General features: G+C 41.6%; 1 protein-coding gene across 1 annotated transcript; it reads right to left on the bottom strand.

Moving 5' to 3' along the window:
* Positions 1–1,157: 1,157 nt before the first annotated feature.
* tcn2 (transcobalamin II) lies at positions 1,158–21,474 on the bottom strand. The gene is made up of 10 exons (XM_029716930.1): positions 21,344–21,474; positions 21,160–21,227; positions 5,112–5,304; positions 4,698–4,867; positions 4,400–4,552; positions 4,074–4,243; positions 2,418–2,592; positions 2,130–2,310; positions 1,796–1,914; positions 1,158–1,604 (listed from the first exon to the last, which is right to left on the bottom strand). Exons 2-10 carry the CDS (start codon positions 21,215–21,217, stop codon positions 1,543–1,545), a joined length of 1,281 nt encoding a protein of 426 aa, XP_029572790.1. The 5' UTR covers positions 21,218–21,227; positions 21,344–21,474; the 3' UTR covers positions 1,158–1,542.
* Position 21,475: the final 1 nt, after the last annotated feature.

Here is a 21,475-nt window from a genome sequence, read left to right as displayed (position 1 = left end):
TGGGTTTGGCGACGAGTATGAAGCGAGGGCCAACCAGTCACAATACAACAGGTCGCAATGGTGGGTAGTGGATGGGGCTTTGGTGACAAAACGGATGGCACTGTGATAGACTGCATCCAGTTTGTTGAGTAGAGTGTTGGAGGCTATTTTATAGATGACATCACCGAAGTCGAGGATCGGTAGGATGGTCAGTTTTACGAGGGTATGTTTGGCAGCATGAGTGAAGGATGCTTTGTTGCGATATAGGAAGCCGATTCTAGATTTAATTTTGGATTGGAGATGTTTAATGTGAGTCTGGAAGGAGAGTTTACAGTCTAACCAGACACCTAGGTATTTGTAGTTGTTCACGTATTCTAAGTCAGAGCCGTCCAGAGTAGTGATGCTGGAGGGGCGAGCAGGTGCGGGCAGTGATCGATTTAAGAAGATACATTGTAGAAATAGGCAGGGTTTACGTGGCTTTGGTGACGACCCTCATCTGACAATTGCTTGCCAACGGAGGATATTTTGTGTCGTCACTAGTTACCACAGCCACAAATACCTAAACCCTGCCTATTTCTACAATGTCAACATCAAAATCATTTGTCACATGCTTTGTAAACAGATGTAGACTAACACTGAAATGCTTACTTACGGGCCTTTCCCAACAATGCAGAGACATTTTTTTTGGAACAATAACATGAAGAATAAATACACAATGAGTAACGCTACCTTGGTTAACTTCTCTTCTTAAAATCTGATTTTAAACTTCATGCCTAACCTTAAAACCACATTTTTCTTTTGAGGAATCTTTACAATAAAGCCAATTTTTACTTTGTGTCTGTGGTAACTAGTGATGTTTTGGACAGGCAGACCATTCTTATTATACCTCATTTAGGCAGACACTGCATTTCCACTTGTCAAAAAGCTTGTACAGCTTGTACATAGCTTCTGCCACCTGCTGTTGACACCTAATCCTGGATAAATTACAAGCTATGTGTGAAATTCAGGGGTGATGTGAGGTAATTTGACTTTAATTTCATTCTCACCTCCACTTTATCAGAATTATTTATTAATACAAATGACTGGAGAGTAGGCTTAGCCTATTTCTTTTTGGAAACAATGGCCACCCCAACCCTTAATACAATACTGCTCAAATGAAGAAATAAAGCAGACAAATATAGCCAAAGGTTTATCTTGTTTATTCAAATGCAAAACGTTTAAACCATACATTAAAACAAAAAAAAGATTATGAAATGTTAAGTATAAAAAGGCAATTATATTCTCTATAAATGTTAATTCACAATGTGTTTAATCCATAGAGATAAAAGTGAAGAAAGTCATGAGTCTCTGCTAAAATTAACTATTCATATTCACTGGGGGAAATGAATCAAGTCCATAAAAGTTGTTGCAAACCTTTGAGAATCCTAAGATCTCTACAATTTTTTTACTCCAAAATATCCTAGTACATGACACTATAAATCACATTGTTGAGTTGGATTGCTTTCACATCAGATAACTTGACATGACACCTTTTCAATCACTGTGCTTCAAACATCTTGATTCTCAGTAGCTGGTGTTTTCGATGGTGATCTGTTGAGCCGTCTCAATCTTGAAGTCTTTGATACCTAATGAGAGAAACCAAATCATCGTTTGATCTTTAGTCACAGTAGGAAGGAAATCAATGTTTGGATAAAAGCAATTAAGACATTCATTGTATTGTTGAGCAATAACTAGTAACGACATAGGAAAGTTGTGTATGCATGTGCATGTGCATTTGTGTATGTGTTTCCTATGCCATATAACCCTCTGTTCTCACCCTGGCTGAGAGCGTTGCCGCCTGAGGAGAGGCGCCAGTATCTACGGTCGGTCTGTCGAGCCCGTTCCCCATTCACCACGCTCAGGAAGGGTCCCCACAGGCTGTTCTCCTTCTCAAACCTTCAGTGTAGGCAGAGGACAGAGCAAGGAGGAGAGTTCATCATGTTAAACTTGTGATATGACATTAAGCTATTCACCACCACACTGGGAAGTTCTACAACGTTTTCTGAGTTGTAGCAATGTAAATAAGACAAATTAGCTCTCCAAAAAGTATCAATTTGGAACTTGATTAACATATCAACCAAAATAACTATAAAAGCGCCCCATTAACTCACGTGAAGCCAATGTTCTTCTTTTGAAGGAGTTCAAGGGCATAAACCAATGAAGTGCCCGTTTGCACGTCAACAGAATAGACATCAGGAGCCCCATGTGATTTGACGACCTTCAACTTCAGGGCTACTTTGGTATTGCTCTGTAACACCATCACTGGCTGCCTGGCCTCCAGGACCAGGCTGTCTGTAGAGGAAAACGCAACAAAGCAGAGGCAGTAAGTAAGAGTGAGGAGGATCACACCTCAAAAACAGATTGACCACTGTTGGGTTTGATGATAACGCAGCACTTGCCATCCTCATTGCGGCACTGCTTGCCCTTGACTTGCAGATAGGTCTTTTGCTGGAGGGCAGGCAGAGTTTGGGCCATGGCCATGGGGTTGAGATATGTTCCCTTCCTCACATCTGACCTCATGGCCTCCATTGAGGTAGAACACTCCTGCACCTGGCTGCCCATAGCCAGCAGGGCCTGGGACACAGGGACACACCATGTTATTCCCATGGGAAATGCTTATATTGCTCCAATCAGACATTTATGTAAATGCTGCACAGGTTGATATACAGAGCCTTAGAAAAGTATTCAGACCCCTTGCCTTTTTCCAAATTTAGTTACGTTATTCTAAAATGGATTAAATAAACAATCCTCAGCAATCTACACACAATACCCCTTAATGACAAAGCAAAAAAACACATTTAGAAATTTTAGCAAATTAATAAAAATAAAAAAACAGGTACCTTATTTACATAAGTATTCATACCCTTTGCGATGAGACTCGAAATTGAGCTCAGGTGCATCCTGTTTTCATTGATCATCCTTGAGATGTTTCCACAACTTCATTGGAGTCCACCTGTGACCACCAAGACTCTTCCTAGAGCTGGCCGCCCGACCAAATTGAGCAATCGGAGGAGAAGGGCCTTGGTCAGGGAGGTGACCAAGAACCCGATGGTCACTCTGACAGAGCTCTAGAGTTCCTCTGTGGAGATGGGAGAACCTTCCAGAAGGACAACCATATCTGCAGCACTCCACCAAGCAGGCCTTTAAGGTAGTGTGGCCAGGCGGAAGCCTCTCCTCAGTAAAAGGCAGGACAGCCCACTTGGAGTTTGCCAAAAGGCACTTAAAGACTCTCAGACCATGAGAAACAAGATTCTCTGGTCTGATGAAACCAAGATTGAAGTCTTTGGCCTGAATGCCAAGCGTCACATCTGGAGGAAACCTGGCACCATCCCTACGGTGAAGCATGGTGGTTTGCAGCATCATTCTGTGGGGACGTTTTTCAGTGGCAGGGACTGGGAAACTAGTCAGGATCAAGGCAAAGATGAACGGAGCAAAGTACAGAGAGATCCTTGATGAAAACCTGCTCCAGAGCGCTCAGGACCTCAGACTGGGGCAAAGGTTCACCTTCCAACAGGACAACAACCCTAAGCACACAGCAAAGACAACACAGGAGTGTCTTCAGTGCAAGTCTCTGAATGTCCTTGAGTGACCTAGCCAGAGCCCGGACTTGAACCTGATCGAACATCTCTGGAGAGACCTGAAAATAGCTGTGCAGCGAGCTTCCCCATCCAACCTGTCAGAGCTTGAGAGGATCTGCAGAGGAAAATGAGTGAAACTCCCCAAATACAGCTATGCCAAGCTTGTAGCGTCATACCCTAGAAGACTCGAGGCTGTAGTTACTGCCAAAGGTACTTCAACAAGGTATTGAGTAAAGGGTCTGAATACTTACGTAAATGTGATCTTTTTTTTGTTATTATAAATGAGCAAAAATGTCTTAACCTGGTTTTGCTTTGTCTTTATGGGGTATTGTGTGTAGATTCATGAGGGGGGAAAAAACGATTTAATACATTTTAGAATAAGGCTGTAACGTAACAAAACGTGGAAAAACTCAAAGGGGTCTGAATACTTTCCAAAGGCACGGTAGGCCTAGAGGGGGGAAGTGACCCAGTCCTTACCTGCACTGCCAGGCCTGTGCTGAACTCATTGCCCATGTGACCATCAGCCCGCCGGGAGTCCAGTAGCTTCCGCTTGATGACGCCCAGGGCCTTGTCAAGAGCCGCATCCTGCACCTGAGTGTCAGACTCCTTCAGGCACTGTAGGGCCATTCCAGCCATGGCAAACGTGTCTAAAGAAAGACAGAGGGGATAAAGCAAGGGTTTAGCATCATCTCTATGAAATCACCTATAGAGAATCTGATTGGAGGGAGCCAGTGTGAGGAAATACATTTTAACTGAAGAATCGGAGTTTGGAGATGCTCCTGGATTTCCTTGGTCACACTTACCGATGCAGTCGGAGTCTCCATGTTTGATATGTCCATGGTCTACAGCCCCGATGAGCTTCTTGCTGACGTGAGAGTTGACTCTAACTCCACTCACACACAGTGCCAGCACGCCTAGAGAGTACTGGTAGTAATTTGTCAGCGGACGGTGACTGACTGCAGGAGAAAGATGGACACAAAAACATATCAGATAAAATACTTAAACAGTAACAGCGACTGAGAACAAATAAAGTATGATGGCAAATTTTATAGAGCATTAACAAAGACGGTAAGGGTCAGACGGAGGAATGAGGAGGCTTACAGGTGATGTGCTCTTTCTCCAGTGCCATCTGTCTCTTGAGATGAGTCAGCAGGGTCTCGCTTCTCTGGTTGACGGTGAAGGTCAGGGTGTTGAGATCATAGCAGGAGGCCTTCAGGGCCAGAGTGTAAAGGGCCAGGAGACCCACCACTGGCTGGCTATTAGCCAGAGAGCTGAGGATATAGGGTAAGGGGGAGATACAGGAGAGTTGTGATGGGTAAAGATACTTCAATATAATCTCAAATGTATCAATCGTAAATACAGAACCAGAAACTGGATACAAATGCACTGCAGGTAGTTTTGAAGCCATTGACTACATAAAAGGACGTTTGCACAACTAGGTCATTATCAAGAATGAAACACACAATGACATCTAGAAATGTGCAATAAAAGGACTTTATAAATATGACCTTTTACCTCTCAATGTCATTGTGTAAATATGTTTTGAGTGCATTCAGGTGATCACTCTCCTTGCCAAGGTTGTGGTGAGTGGACAGACGCAGGGACAGGTGCACACTCGGATTAGGGGCTGTTTCCTGGTCCTCCAGAGAACGCAGCAGCTTCTTATTGAGTGAGAGGAGCAGCTCACTATGTTCCGATCCTACAGGATCTGGACACATAACATGGGTTGAAGCAACAACAATAGTACATTATAGCAAAAGTACAAGATGAATAACTTGCGCAAGGATAACTTCCAATGTTACCAAAGATATGTTCTGTAAGAGATGGGACTAATAAACCTACAGTAAGATTACAAAAGACCAGCTGTGTGCTAACTGAGATGATATAAATATAGTATCCTCAGACTCTAATCTAGGTCAAAGCATTGCACAACCAGTGTTTCCTGTGCTGTATCAGCAATCATATGAAAAAGCAAAGACATCAGCAATGTAATAACCACATTAATTCCCACAAGGCAGCCAATGTGTCCTTAAGCATGACTTCTCCAATCAGTGTTTCCTGTGTTTCAGCAATCATACACAAAGAAAAGCAAAGACATCAGCAACTTAAAAACCTAATGAATTTTCACAAGGCAGCCAATTTGTGTCGTTAAGCATGACTTCTCCCAATGTCACCTTGATGTAACTGACTCATACTAGGACAAAGTGCAGGCTTATAGTCAGTCTACCCTGGTCACTGTGATCCCAGTGACCGTGGGGTTTCCCAGGAGCTAACAATAGTATGGTGGTAGACTGATGAACTGGTAAGAATGCCTTAGCAACTTGAAATCAATTATGTGCATCAAATTACAGAACTTTAACAGATCAGTGGTGGCACGACACAAGTGAGATTATTTTATCACAGTAGATTTGTTCAACAAGAGGGGCTGTGCATTATCTATTCAGACACATCAAACAATTCATTGCAAAATCATTGGAAAGTCCTGCAGTGGATGAAGTGGATCAACGTTGACCAACTCTTAGCCCCGACATTCCTATGCTGTCCCTTGGACAACAGTCAAGTACATTTAGTCTGTCGCGACTGTTGAATGAAATTCCATTTGAATTTACTCTGCTGATTTTCCGTGGGGTTGCTTCTTATAATAGGATAAAATTATATCCAAATAATATCAACAGGAACATATTAATAAACAGACTTTCCAAACATGGGTCTGCTGCAGGTGCCTGACATAATATAACTTCCACTCTGCTTCACATCATTTTACTACATGTAAAAATGAATAGAATTTACTTTTTATTTTATAAAAAATGTTTAAAATGGCTAAATAATTTAACAGTATACCAGGAGTAATTGCTACTGTGATTCCTGAAATGCAGAGCCTGTTGGAATCTGAATTTATACTTTTGTTATATTGTTTGCTAGTTCAGCTGGTTAGCTCAGTCTTATTTACCGCCAAACGTTGCTAACGCTAGCTAGCTAGCAAACCACTTTATATAACTTGTTTTCTCAATGTATGAATACTAGTTAAGTTAGAAATGTTATGAATACAACTCCCATCTGCAGTTGACATCAGGATATGATTTGAGAGCACTAGTTAGCTCCAAAAGTGGTTATAGCTTTGACTGTACGCTGACAGTGAATTCAGACCCATTCAGTGGCCAGCTACACTACTAACATAATTTTACCAGGTTACTGTGAAGCAATTGTAATGACAGTCTACCACACCATACCCTAGAGCTTCCTGATTAGCATGGGGTAGTCAGGGTTTCATTTCATTGTGTATTAGAAAGACAGTTTGAGATCATTGAGAGGGGATTTCGCCAGTGGTTGAATGCGGAATTGGGCTAGTCCGAAGTTGCAACAGTAACCAAGAAGGGGGCGGGGCTTAGCAAAGGGTTATATTTATTAAACATTAGTGACACAGAGGGAGTGACGCTAGCTATGGATTATTGTGCTGATGATGTCCAAGAGTATCGTTTAGCAAGATGGCGCCGACAGAGATGGTCACCTCACGTCCTTAGGAAACTACGCAGTAATTTGTTTTTTTAATGTATTATTTCTTACATTAGCCCAGAAAATCTTAAGTGTTATTACAAACACCCGGGAAGAACTATTGGATATAAGAGTGACGTCAACTTACCAACATTACGACCAGGAATACGACTTTCCCGAAACGGATCCTTTGTTTGGACCTCCACCCTGGACATGGGATCTAATCCCAGAGTCAAACCCAAAACAACTGTCGCTGCAGGAGAGGCAAACGGAGCGGCCTCCTGGTCAGACTTTGAAGGCGAGCACACCAACCACCGCCTCCGAGCATGTTGCTTGCCAATGTCCAGTCTCTAGACAACAAGGTGAACGAAATTAGGGCACGAGTTGCCTTACAGAAAAACATCAGAGATTGTAACATTCTCTGTTTCACGGAAACATGGCTCACTCAGGATATGTTGTCAGAGTCAGTACAGCCACCGGGTTTCTTCATGGGTCGCGCCAACAAAAACAAACATCTCTCTTGTAAGAAGGGCGGGTGTGTATGCCTCATGATTAACGACTCATGGTGTAATCATAACAACCTACAGGGACTCAAGTCCTTTTGTTCACCTGACCTAGAATTCCTTACAATCAAATGCCGACCGCATTATCTCTCTTCGATTATAGTCACAACCGTGTATATCCCCCTCAGATACCTCGACGGCCCTGAAAGAACTTCACTGGACTCTATGTAAACTGGAAACCATATATCCTGAGGCTGCATTTATTGTAGCTGGGGATTTCAACAAAGCTAATTTGAGAACAAGGCTACCTAAATTCTACCAGCACATTGATTGTTGTACCCGCTCAATCAAAACACTGGACCACTGCTACTCTAACTTCTGCGATGCATACAAGGCCCTCCCCCCACCCTCCCTTGGGCAAATCTGACCATGACTCCATCTTTTTGCTCCCCTCATATAGGCAGAAACTAAAACAGGAAGCGCACGTGCTTAGGTCTATCCAACGCTGGTCTGACCAATTGGATTCCACGCTTCAAGATTGCGTCGATCACATGGACTGGGATATGTTCCGGGTAGCCTCAGACAATAACATTTACAGTAACATCCACAGACGACGCAATCACCATCACACTGCCCTATCACACTGCCCCAAACTCATCAAGCTTGAGACCATGGGTCTCGACCCCACCCTGGGCAACTGGGTCCTGGACTTTGACTGGCCACCCCCAGGTGGTGAAGGTAGGAAACAACATCTCCACCCCACTGATCCTCAATACTGGGGCCCCACAAGGTGTCTTCTCAGCCCTCTCCTGTATTCCCAGTTCACCCATGACTGCGTGGCCATGCACGCCTCCAACTCAATCATCAAGTTTACAGACGACACTACAGTGGTAGGCTTGATTACCAACAACGACGAGACAGCCTACAGGGAGGAGGTGAGGGCCCTCGGAGTGTGGTGCAAGTAAAATAACCTCTCACTCAACGTCAACAAAACAAAGGAGACGATCGTGGACTTCAGGAAAAAGCAGAGGGAGCACCCCCCTATCCACATTGACAAGACAGTAGTGGAGATGGTGGAAAGTTAAGTCCCTCGGCATACACATCACAGACAAACTGAAATGGTCCACCCACACAGACAGCATGGTTAAGAAGGTGCAACAGCGCCAATTTGTCTTGTCACCTAAAACCCTCAAACTTTTACAGATGCACAATCGAGAGCATCTTGTCGGGCTGTATCACCGCCTGGTAAGGGAACTGCACCGCCCTCAATCACAAGGCTCTCCAGAGGGTAGTGCGGTCTGCACAACACATCACCGGTGGCAAAGTACCTGCCCTCCAGGATACCTACAGCACCCGATGTCACAGGAAGGCCAAAAATATAATCAAAGGACAACAACCACCCGAGCCACTGCCTGTTCACCCTGCTATCATCCAGAAGGCGAGGTCAGTACAGGTGCATCAAAGCTGGGCCCGAGAGACTGACAAACGTCTTCTATCTCAAGGCCATCAGACTGTTAAATAGCCATCACTAACATAGAGGCTGCTGCCAACAGACTCAAATCACTGGCCACTTTAATAAATTGATTTAATAAAAAGGTATGACTAGTCTCTTTAAATAATGCCACTTTAATAATGTTTACATATCCTACATTACTCATCTCATGTGTATAGACTGTATTTTATACCATCTATTGCATCTTGCCTATGCCGTACGGCCATCGCGCATCCATATTTATATGTACAGTTGAAGTCAGAAGTTTACATACACTTAGGTTGGGGTCATTAAAACTTGTTTTTCAACCACTCCACAAATTTCTTGTTAACTTCTTATGGGCAACATCCGGTGAAATTGCAGAGCGCGAAATTCAAACTACAGAATTATAAATATTTTACTTTCATAAAATCACAAGTGTAATACATCAAAACAAAGCTTAACTTCTTGTTAATCCAGTCGCTGTGTCAGATTTCAAAAAGGCTTTACGGCGAAAGCACACCATGCGATTATCTGAGGACAGCGCCCCGCATACAAAACCATGAAAAACATGTTTCAACCAGGCAGGTGCAACACAAAAGTCAGAAATAGCGATATAATAAATGCCTTACCTTTGATGATCTTCTTCTGTTGGCACTCCAAAAGGTACCAATTACATCACAAATGTCCTTCTTTATATCCATAAAAACTCAGTTTAGCTGGAGCGCTTCAGTCAATAATCCACCCAGTTTCCCTCCATCAAAATGCATACAAAATGAATCCCAAACGTTACTAATAAACTTTTCCAAACAAGTCAAACAAAGTTTATAATCAAACCTTAGGTACCCTAATACGTAAATAAACAATAACATTTAAGACGGAGAATCGTTGTCTTTACCGGAGGAAAATACCAAAGAATGCGCTCTCATTCACGCACTTGTAAACACTACAGCCAAAATGGGAGCCAACTAGAAAAACTATCATTTCTGGCTCATTTTTCCAAAAACCAGCCTGAAACTTTCTAAAGACTGACTTGACATCTAGTGGAAGCCCTAGGAACTGCAATCTGGGAGGACTTCACCTTATAATAAAAGTGACAGCCATTGAAAATAGTGGTAGACTGAAATTATAATTTTTGGGGGGATGGTTTGTCCTCGGGGTTTCGCCTGACATATCAGTTCTGTTATACTCACAGACATTATTTTAACAGTTTTAGAAACTAGAGTGTTTTCTATCCAAATCAATTATATGCATATCCTAGCTTCTGGGCCTGAGTAACAGGCAGTTTACTTTGGGCACGCTTTTCATCCAGACGTGAAAATACTGCCCCCTACCCAAGAGAGGTTAACAAACTATAGTTTTGGCAAGTCGGTTAGGACATCTACTTTGTCCATGACACAAGTAATTCTTCCAACAATTGTTAACAGACAGATTATTTGACTGTATCACAATTCCAGTGGGTCAGAAGTTTACATATCCTCTCTGGGCAAAATCGTCCCACCACCTACTCAACAGCCAGTGGAATCCCGTGGCGCATTATTCAAATACCTTAGAAATGCTATTACTTCAATTTTTCAAACATATGACTATTTTACACCATTTTAAAGACAAGACTCTCGTTAATCTAACCACAATGTCCGATTTCAAAAAGGCTTTACAACGAAAGCAAAACATTAGATTATGTCAGCAGAGTACCCAGCCAGAAATAATCAGACACTAATTTTTCAAGCTATTATATAATGTCACATAACCCAAACCACAGCTAAATGCAGCACTAACCTTTGATGATCTTCATCAGATGACAATCCTAGGACATTATGTTATACAATACATGCATGTTTTGTTCAATCAAGTTCATATTTATATCAAAAACCAGCTTTTTACATTAGCATGTGACGTTCAGAACTAGCATACCCACCGCAAACTTCCGGTGAATTTACTAAATTACTCACGATAAACGTTCACAAAAAACATAACAATTATTTTAAGAATTATAGATACAGAACTCCTCTATGCACTCGCTATGTCCGATTTTAAAATAGCTTTTCGGTGAAAGCACATTTTGCAATATTCTGAGTAGATAGCCCAGCCATCACGGGCTAGCTATTTAGACACCCACCAAGTTTAGCCCTCACCAAAGTCAGATTTACTATAAGAAAAATGTTATTACCTTTGCTGTTCTTCGTCAGAATGCACTCCCAGGACTTCTACTTCAATAACAAATGTTGGTTTGGTTCAAAATAATCCATAGTTATGTTCAAATATCCTCTGTTTTGTTAGTGCGTTCAAGACACTATCCGAAGGGTAAATAAGGGTGATGCGCCCGACGCGTTTCGTGACAAAAAAAATCTAAATATTCCATTACCGTACTTCGAAGCATGTCAACCGCTGTTTAAAATCAATTTTTATGCCATTTTTCTCGTAAAAAAGCGATAATATTCCGACCGGGAGTCGTTGTTTCAGTTCAAAGACAGAGAAAATAAAAACATGGGGTCGCCTCATGCACGCGCCTCAGTCTCATTGTCCTCTGATAGACCACTTACCAAAGGCGCTAATGTTTTTCAGCCAGGGGCTGCAAAGACATCATTCAGCTTTTTCCCGGGTTCTGAGAGGCTATGGGAGCCGTAGGAAGTGTCACGTTACAGCAAAGATCCTCAGTTTTCAATAAAGAGAGTCAAGAAGCCCAAGAAATTGTCAGACAGGCCACTTCCTGTAAGGAATCTTCTCAGGTTTTTGCCTGCCATATGAGTTCTGTTATACTCACAGACACCATTCAAACAGTTTTAGAAACTTTAGGGTGTTTTCTATCCAAATCAAACAATTATATGCATATTCTAGTTACTGGGCAGGAGTAGTAACCAGATTAAATCGGGTACGTTTTTTATCCGGCCATGCAAATACTGCCCCCTAACCCCAACAGGATATACTAAGTTGACTGTGCCTTTAAACAGCTTGGAAAATTCCAGAAAATGATGTCATGGCTTTAGAAGCTTCTGATAGGCTAATTTACATAATTTGAGTCAATTGGAAGTGTACCTGTGGATGTACTTCAAGGCCTACCTTCAAACTCAGTGCCTCTTTGCTTGACATCATGGGAAAATCTAAAGAAATCAGCCAAGACCTCAGACAAAAAATTGTAGACCTCCACAAGTCTGGTTCATCCTTGGGAGCAATTTCCAAACGCCTGAAGGTACCACGTTCATCTGTACAAACAATAGTATGCAAGTATAAACACCACGGGACCACGCAGCCATCATACCGCTCAGGAAAGAGACGTGTTCTGTCTCCTAGAGATTAACGTACTTTGGTGCGAAAAGTGAAAATCAATCCCAGAACAACAGCAAAGGACCTTGTGAAGATGCTGGAGGAAACAGGTACAAAAGTATCTATATCCATATCATATCTATATATGAGGGAGGAAAATGATGTGGATATATTGAAGCAACATCTCAAGACATCAGTCAGGAAGTTAAAGCTTGGTCGCAAATGGGTCTTCCAAATGGACAATGACCCCAAGCATACTTCCAAAGTTGTGGCAAAATGGCTTAAGGACAACAAAGTCAAGGTATTAGAGTGGCAGTCAAAAAGCCCTGACGTCAATCCTAGAGGAAAGTTGTGGGCAGAACTGTAAAAGCGTGTGCGAGCAAGGAGGCCTACAAACCTGACTCAGTTACACCAGCTCTGTCAGGAGGAATGGGCCAAAATTCACCCAACTTATTATGGGAAGCTTGTGGAAGACTACCCAAAATGTTTGACCCAAGTTAAACAATTAAAAGGCAATGCTACCAAATACTAATTGAGTGTATGTAAACTTCTGACCCACTGGGAATGTGATGAAAGAAATAAAACCTGAAATAGACCACTCTACTATTATTCTGACATTTCACATTCTTAAAATAAAGTGGTGATCCTAACTGACCTAAGACAGGGAATTTTTACCAGGATTAAATGTCAGGAATTGTGAAAAACTGAGTTTAAATGTATTTGGCTAAGGTGTATGTCACCTGACTTCAACTGTACATATTCTTATTCCATCCACTTACGTTGTGTGTGTGTATAAGGTAGTCGTTGTGAATTTGTTAGATATTACTGCACTGTCGGAACTAGAAGCACAAGCGTTTCACTACACTCACATTAACATCTGCATGTGACCAATAAAACTTGATTTGAGTATCGGTGCATCACGCCTAACCAAATCTGTAATTTTCCCAGTGGCTCTTCAAATAACTAGTGTTGAGTAAATGCATTCGTGAGGAAACTCAGGTGAAGGAAGTTTCTGATGAACTTCACCAACCTGGGTGGAGCGGAGACCAGGCTTTCTGGAATCGCAGACTGGTCTCATATACTAGACGTAACATAGTAAATGGAAATCTGAGACAATCAAATTTGTTTCAATTTTCGCCTAAAATGACATACCCAAATCTAACTGCCTGTAGCTCAGGCCCTGAAGCAAGGATATGCATATTCTTGGTACCATTTGAAAGGAAATACTTTGATGTTTGTGGAAATGTGAATTGAATGTAGGAGAATAACACAATAGATCTGGTAGAAGAAAATACAACAACAATAGTGTCCACAAGAGGGTAGCAGTGTATGTACAAAGTCTCAGACTGATAACTTGAAGTATGAGCAAGCTGCATTTAGTGTGAAGTCACCCAGGTACATTTGGGCAAATCGTGAAGGACACATTTACATTACATTTTTCTGCAAGAATATCATCAAATCTGTATACTCGGACTTTGATTTAGCTTTTCTAGTATTAGTAGCCATATTGTAAGTTCAACAACTTCATAACTCTCCATATTCTTACAATTTTTGTCCAAAAGGAAAAGGCTTGCTGTCGCACAAGGTTAGCAGCAAAACCACAGATACGGGGTTTCCGCATACTCCCGTAAAGCCCAGCTCATTGGCTATCTAGCTAGCTTTGACCCGGAATGGTGCTTATTTGAAAAGTTACAGTCAATCAAGTGAAGACCACCCCTGTCATCGGCACGCCATGAATGTGTCACTCTCTGACCAAATTTAGTGTCCTATAGGATATACTACACCTAATGATATAGTGAAGTCTGGTTACGTTCTAGGATCTCTGAGGAATAAATATGAACGTAATTTGACTGGTTGAAACAACGTTTAGGGTTAGATTTTCAGATTCCTTTCTTTGCAAATTGAACGAGTGGAAATACAAAATTGATCGTGCATGCTATATGGACCTTTTTAGGATATGAAAAAGGATTTTTATCTAACAAAACGACACTTCATGTCATCTCTGGGACCCTTGGGATGATAAATCAGAGCAAGATTTCAGAATGAGGTAATTTATCAAACCTATCGTGATGAAAAAAGTGTTTTGTTGTTAGGAGCTCTCCCCAAACAATAGCATGGCATTTTTTCCGCAGTAAAAGCTAATGTAAATTGGACAGTGCAGTTATATTAACAAGAATTTAAGCTTTCAGCCGATATAAAACACTTGTATGTACCAACATTTGCTGTTTCTCTAAAATGTGCGATGATACATGATTTACAACTGTACCGTTGACGGAACACCTATCCCTAATTAAGGCAAAATCGAGAGGAGGGTGGATGGGTGGGCGTATAACGAGAGGAGGGTGGATGGGTGGGCGTATAACGAGAGGAGGGTGGATGGGTGGGCGTATAACGAGAGGAGGGTGGATGGGTGGGCGTATAACGAGAAGAGGGTGGATGGGTGGGCGTATAACGAGAGGAGGGTGGATGGGTGGGCGTATAACGAGAGGATGGTGGATGGGTGGGCGTATAACGAGAGGATGGTGGATGGGTGGGCGTATAACGAGAGGATGGTGGATGGGTGGGCGTATAACGAGAGGAGGGTGGATGGGTGGGCGTATAACGAGGATGGTGGATGGGTGGGCGTATAACGGGAGGATGGTGGATGGGTGGGCGTATAACGAGAGGATGGTGGATGGGTGGGCGTATAACGAGAGGAGGGTGGATGGGTGGGCGTATAACATGAGGATGGTGGATGGGTGGGCGTATAACGAGAGGAGGGTGGATGGGTGGGCGTATAGCACGAACGTCTAGCAGCCCAAAGGTTGCGTGTTCGAATCTCATCATGGACTTTAGCATTTTAGCAACTACTTATTATCTACTTTCAACTACTTTGCATGTTAGCTAACCCTTCCACTAACATTAACCCCTATCCTTAACCCATAAGCTGATGTTAGAAACAAGTAATTGTAATTCGTAAAATATCATACATTTTGCAAATTCGTATCATACAAATTGTAATTCGTAACGTATTTTATCTTGTCATATACATACATACATACATAACATACAAATAAAAAACACCAGTCAAAAGTTTTAGATCACCTACTCATTCAAGGGTTTTTCTTTATTTTGACTTATTTAATAATCTCAACCCACCCAATTCATATTCATTATATAGATAGGCACGTTTTATTTTGTCTGGTTTAGCGTCCCAGATAAAGCAAAATATTTTTTGCTCATATGATTTGAAAAATGAATCATCAGGAGTAGGCAGCGCCATAAGTAAGTGAGTAAACTGAGATATGACTAAGGAGTTAATCAGGGCAATTTTTCCATAAATAGACAGGTATTTACCTCTCCATGGTTGCAGGATCTTGTCTATTTTTACAAGTTTTCTATTGAAATTCATTGTGGAAAGCTTATTTCTATCTTTTGTGATATGAATACAGAGTATGTCTACTTCACCATCAGCCCATTTCTATCCTTCTTAATGCGTTTGAGCCAATCAGTTGTGTTGTGACAAGGTAGGGGGGATTTACAGAAGATAGCCCTATTTGGTAAAATAACAAGTCCATATTATGGCAAGAACAGCTCAAATAAGCAAAGAGAAATGACAGTCCATTACTTTAAAGACATGAAGGTAAGTCAATACGGAACATTTCAAGAACTTTGAAAGTTTCTTCAAATGCAGTCGCAAAAACCATCAAGCGCTATGATGCAACTGGCTCTCATGAGGACCACCACAGGAATGGAAGACCCAGAGTTACCTCTGCTGCAGAGGATAACTTCATTAGAGTTACCAGCCTCAGAAATTGCAGCCCAAATAAATGCTTCAGAGTTCAAGTAACAGACACATCAACATCAACTGTTCAGAGAAGACTGTGTGAATCAGGCCTTCATGGTCAGATTGCTGCAAAGAAAGCACTACTAAAAGGACACCAATAAGAGACTTTGGCCAAGAAACATAAGCAATGGACATTAGACCAGTGAAATTTGTCCTTTGGTCTGGAGTCCAAATTTGAGATCTTTGGTTCCAACCGTAGGGTCTTTGTGAGTTGTGGTGTGGGTGAACGGATGATCTCCGCATGTGTATTTCCCACCGTAAAGCATGGAGGTGGTGTTATGCTGTGGGGGTGCTTTGCTGGTGACACTGTCTGCGATTTATTTAGAATAAGGCACACCATCTGGTTTGGGCTTAGTGGGACTATCATTTGTTTTTCACAGGACAATAACCCAACACACACCTCCAGGCTGTATAACCAAGGAGAGTGATGGAGTGCTGCATCAGATGACCTGGCCTCCACAATCCCCCGACCTCAACCAAATTGAGATGATTTGGACCGCAGAGTGAAGGAAAAGCAGCCAACAAGTGCTCAGCACATGTGGGAACTCCTTCAAGACTGTTGGAAAAGCATTCCAGGTGAAGCTGGTTGAGAGAATGCCAAGAGTGTGCAAAGCTGTCATCAAGTCAAAGGGTGGCTATTTGAAGAAACTCAAATATAGTTTGATTTGTTTAACACTTTCGGTTACTACATGATTCCATGTGTCATTTCATAGTTTGTCTTCACTATTATTCTACAATGTAGAAAATAGTACAGATTCTCCTCTGGGCGCAACATTAAGTGTGCCTAGAGGCTATTTAGTGTGCTTTAAATCAAAATCAATACTCAGAAGCACAGAGCAAAGTTATATTTCTAAGAGAGCTGCTGGTATGGTGTAAACTAGGCTGCATTACACTGAGCCCTGCCCTGCTCTGCTTTTGCTGATCAAAAACTTTGAGTGCTGCTTAATCAATGGCTGTGCTGTGTAGGGCTACAGTGGCAGTTCAGGAGGAGAGTCGAAGGTTTCTTCCGTAAATCATTTATTTATTAGGCCTAGTCCAAAAATTTCACTTTTGCGTGCGGACTAGCCATAGCTTATGTTCTGTTTAGTTTGAGAAGAAAAGCGCAAAGATGAGGAAGAGGACAACATTGATAGCTTGCTACTACTATACTGAACAAAAATATAAAAACGCCACAAGCAACAATTAACGATTTTACTGAGTTAAAGTTCATATAAGGAAATCAGTCAATTGAAATAAATTCTATAGTGCCTAATCTATGGATTTCACATGACTGGGCAGGGGCCCAGCCATGGGTGGGCCTGGGAGGGCTTATGCCCACCTACTTGGTAGTCAGACCCATCCACTGAGGAGCCAGGCCCAGCCAATCATACATTTTCCCACAAAAAAGGGCTTTATTACAGACACAAATACTCCTGTTTCATCAGCTGTCCGGGTGGCTGGTCTCAGACAACCCCGCAGGTGAAGAAGCTGGATGTGGAGGTCCTGGGCTGGCATGGTTATGCTGGCGTGGTCTGCAGTTGTGGGGTCGGTTGGACGTACTGCCAAATTCTCTAAAATTACGTTGGAGGTGGCTTATCGTAGATAAATTAACATTAAATTCTCTGGCAACAGCTCTGGTGGACATTCCTGCAGTCAGCAAGCTAATTGCACACTCCCTCAACTTCAGATATTTGTGACATTGTGTTGTGTGACAAAACTGCACATTTTAGAGTGGCCTTTTATTGTACCGGCACAAGGTGCACCTGTGTAACGATCATGCTGTTTAATCAGTTTATTTATATGACACACCTATCAGATGGATGGATTATCTTGGCAAAGGAGAAATGCTTACTAACAGGGATGTAAACACATTTGTGCACAACATTTGAGAGAAATAAGCATAAGCTTCTTTTTGTGCATATGGAAAATGTCTGGGATCTTTTATTGCAGCTCATGAAACATGAGACCAACACTTTACATGTTACATTTTTGTTCAGTATATTATTGATTTTATTAAAGTCAATATGTTTCTTGCCCATAATATATTTATCAGAGTTAATGATTCGATTAACTTAAACTGTGTTCCTGAAACTTCAAGCAGCACCAGCAGCACAATCAATCGGAAATGGATTGCTCATGGTACTGAAAGTAGGCACATTTGGGTAGGCATAATTCATTTAAACTGTCTTCATTTTAATTAGGCTTTACTAACAACAAGAGGGCTTTGTGTTGGAGTTTATTTCTTCCTATTTAAGAAATGAGAGGTAGGCCTACCTGTTTAACAGATGTAAATTAGGCTATAGGCAGCTATATCCATAGATTTGTGGGTCAATTCCTCCACCCACCACGCACTCTTTAAATAGCCTACCTCCGTGTCAGTGAAGGGCTTTTAAGTTAAAACTAAGACTCGAATTGAGGGGGCATGAGAGGGTATGCCATCCGCCTACCTTTTTATTATATATTTTTTTAAAGCACAGGCTTACCCCTTGTTAGTTTAAGATGTTGAATAAGAAAATGATTCCAATTATATAAAGTGATCTATAACAACGCTTTGGTCTGCGATGCTTTATACTAAAAACAAGCTGTAAAATACATGATTCCGATGGGTTGGGTTAAGCCACAAAAGAAGAGTAGCCAGCAGTTAAAGCTTGTATTTTTCTGCGTCGGTAGGCCTACTCTTTCTGGGGTGGAAAGCTAGACGCAACTTTTGAAAGAACCATGCTCAGAGTCCTAATAACGTCTCAGATTTAATTATTTGCAAACAGTGACAGTTTTATTGCAAACAAAACACACCGATTTGGCATTGGAGAAATATAACATGAACACGTGGGCCTCTCTGTCCATTCTTAGCCTGTAATTTGGGTCAATTGTATGGTATTAAAATATTCCGCTAACATATACAATTACGTAGAATTGCGTGAAATGTTTATAAAATATATTTTTCTCGGACCTGTAAATACGATAGATTACTGCAATGCTTTTACTATAAAGGAGATATTTTCACCACTACCTCTTGTCCAAGGCGGTCTGCGATCCCACAACTATCTGGCTATCAAAGTTCCTACGTTGCCATGTAATGCTTACAGGATGAAGAACAGTTTCTAAAACTGCATATCAAAGGCTTTTGTCCGTCCAAGAAGTGAGGGCAAAAGGTAGGCATGTTCTCATTATTATTATTTTGCGTATAGGGGAGGGTCACTTGTTTTTTCCCCAAAGCGTTCAGAGAGGGTTTAGGTCAAATATATTTAGCTGAAGGGAGGGCCATCATTTTCATTTCAGAGGTTCGATTTTCTCCATGTAACCCTCATTATAAATAAAGTTTACTTCCTAACATATACTAAATAGTGTATCAGATTTACGTACAGAATAATACGAAATGCTTTGAGTCCACGTTGCAACGGAATATAGCTCAGACTACAATCGACTCAATACTTGTTAAAAAAAAAAGAGTACATCAAACACCCACCTACCTGTTTGTCATCTGTAATTGCGTGCCTTTGTTTGCTGAAATCCATACTTAAAAAAACAATGTTACTGAAATACCACCACCGACTGTTTCCTTGTTGAGATTTAACTGGCATATGCCAACAACAAAAAAACATTTTGTATTCACGCTGCCCTTGCCTTTGAATGAGGACTCAACTCTTGCCAGTTCACCTTACCTATTTTGTGAAATGAGTCCTCTTGCATTCACATTGTTATGTTTAGAAAGGAACAAATCTGTTTCCAACATTCACTCAATGCACAAAGTCTTGCACAAGCTATTCAATCAGATGCGTTATGGACAGCTAGATACACCTACTTACATTTTGGAAGCTAATAGGTTGCATTTAATTAATATATGGAGACAATAATTGTAATCAGAAGATAGCAATAACATGTACATGTTTATAGTAACAGAATAAATATCAATATAACTGCAGAATAAAAAATGCTGTAATTGAAAATTGTACACCCAAGGTAGGTGTAACAGTATAGCTTCCGTCCCTCTCCTCGCCTTGAACCAGGAACCCTCTGCACATATCAACAACTGACACCCCACGAAGCATCGTTACCCATCGCGCCACGAAAGCCGCGGTCCTTGCAGAGCAAGGGGAACAACCACTTCAGGTCTCAGAGCGAGTGAAGTTACCCGATTGAAACGTTATTAGCGCGCACCACCGCTAACTAACTAGCCATTTCACATCGGTTACATAGGCTACTGCCCCTTTAAAGCTAGAATATATGCTGTACCCAATGTTGTGATTCTGCCCAAATGTTGTCTTCGCACACTATTCAAACCCTATAATCAATAAACAGTTTATGAAGCCGTCTATAGATCACATATTGCAAACAAAAAATCTGAACTAAACTCCACATTTAGGCATTTCTGTGAGTCGTTGACAATCGCTAATCAATATCCAAAAAACAGCACACATTTCTTCCCGTGAACCTGCAGCATATTCTCTCTTGTGGCACCAACGTGAGGATTTATGGCAAGAGAAACGGTAAGCAGTAGTCTAGTGTGTGATGCGTGAAATGACAAACGAACCTGCGAAGCGTTGCGTTCATATTGTCCTAAAAAACGGAACCGCACCGAGGAATTCAAGCGAACCGAACTCAGCCCACCTTTCGAGGTGATCTCAGTTCGGTTCGCTTAAGTGGCTCTTTTGAGGTGTCAGTTCCTTTGGAGTGTTTGCACTGCACAATTGTCTGAAAGGGACCAAGTGTGAAAACACCCATAAAAGCAACAATCGGTGTTTTATGAAAAAGTATGGATTTCAACAAACAAAGGCATACAACTACAGAGGACAAACATAGGTGGGCGTTTCATAAGTTATTTCTTTATAATGACCTTGAGCAAATCGATGTAATCTGCGCTACCACAAAGCCTGCATCGGCTCCACTCCGTTGGTGAAGTTCATCAGAAACTTCCTTCACCATGGAGTGGAGTTTAGTCCGCTAGCCAAGACAGAGACTGTCACGGAAAAGCAAATGTTCACCAATCAGGTGTTGTAATATAGTATTTCTGGGATAAATTATAGTTACCACAGGTTTCGCTTGAAACCAGTGCCAGCAGTCCACTCACAATGTACAGGGCATACATTTTGACCAACCTTAGAGAGGTAAAAAAAAAAAACTGTTAGAATCAATAGACGTTCATGTACAACTAGCTATAGTGAAATTAAGTGTCCAACCTAACGTTAGCTGATGATCAAAATCTGTCACTTACCTGTAGAGCGACCTTGTGAAGACCGCTATCAACTTAATTTTAGGTCGACATCGCTCTCATGATCGTGTCAAGTGACCTGTTGTCTCAGAAGCGCATGCTCTATCTTTTCTAGAACGTCAACGACTTTTTTGC

The sequence above is a fragment of the Salmo trutta genome, chromosome 27 (genome assembly GCF_901001165.1).
Source record: "Salmo trutta chromosome 27, fSalTru1.1, whole genome shotgun sequence".
In the NCBI taxonomy this organism is placed as follows: domain Eukaryota; kingdom Metazoa; phylum Chordata; class Actinopteri; order Salmoniformes; family Salmonidae; genus Salmo; species Salmo trutta.
Note: the sequence above shows the minus strand (reverse complement) of the source record. Positions and strands in the feature narration are given on the sequence as shown.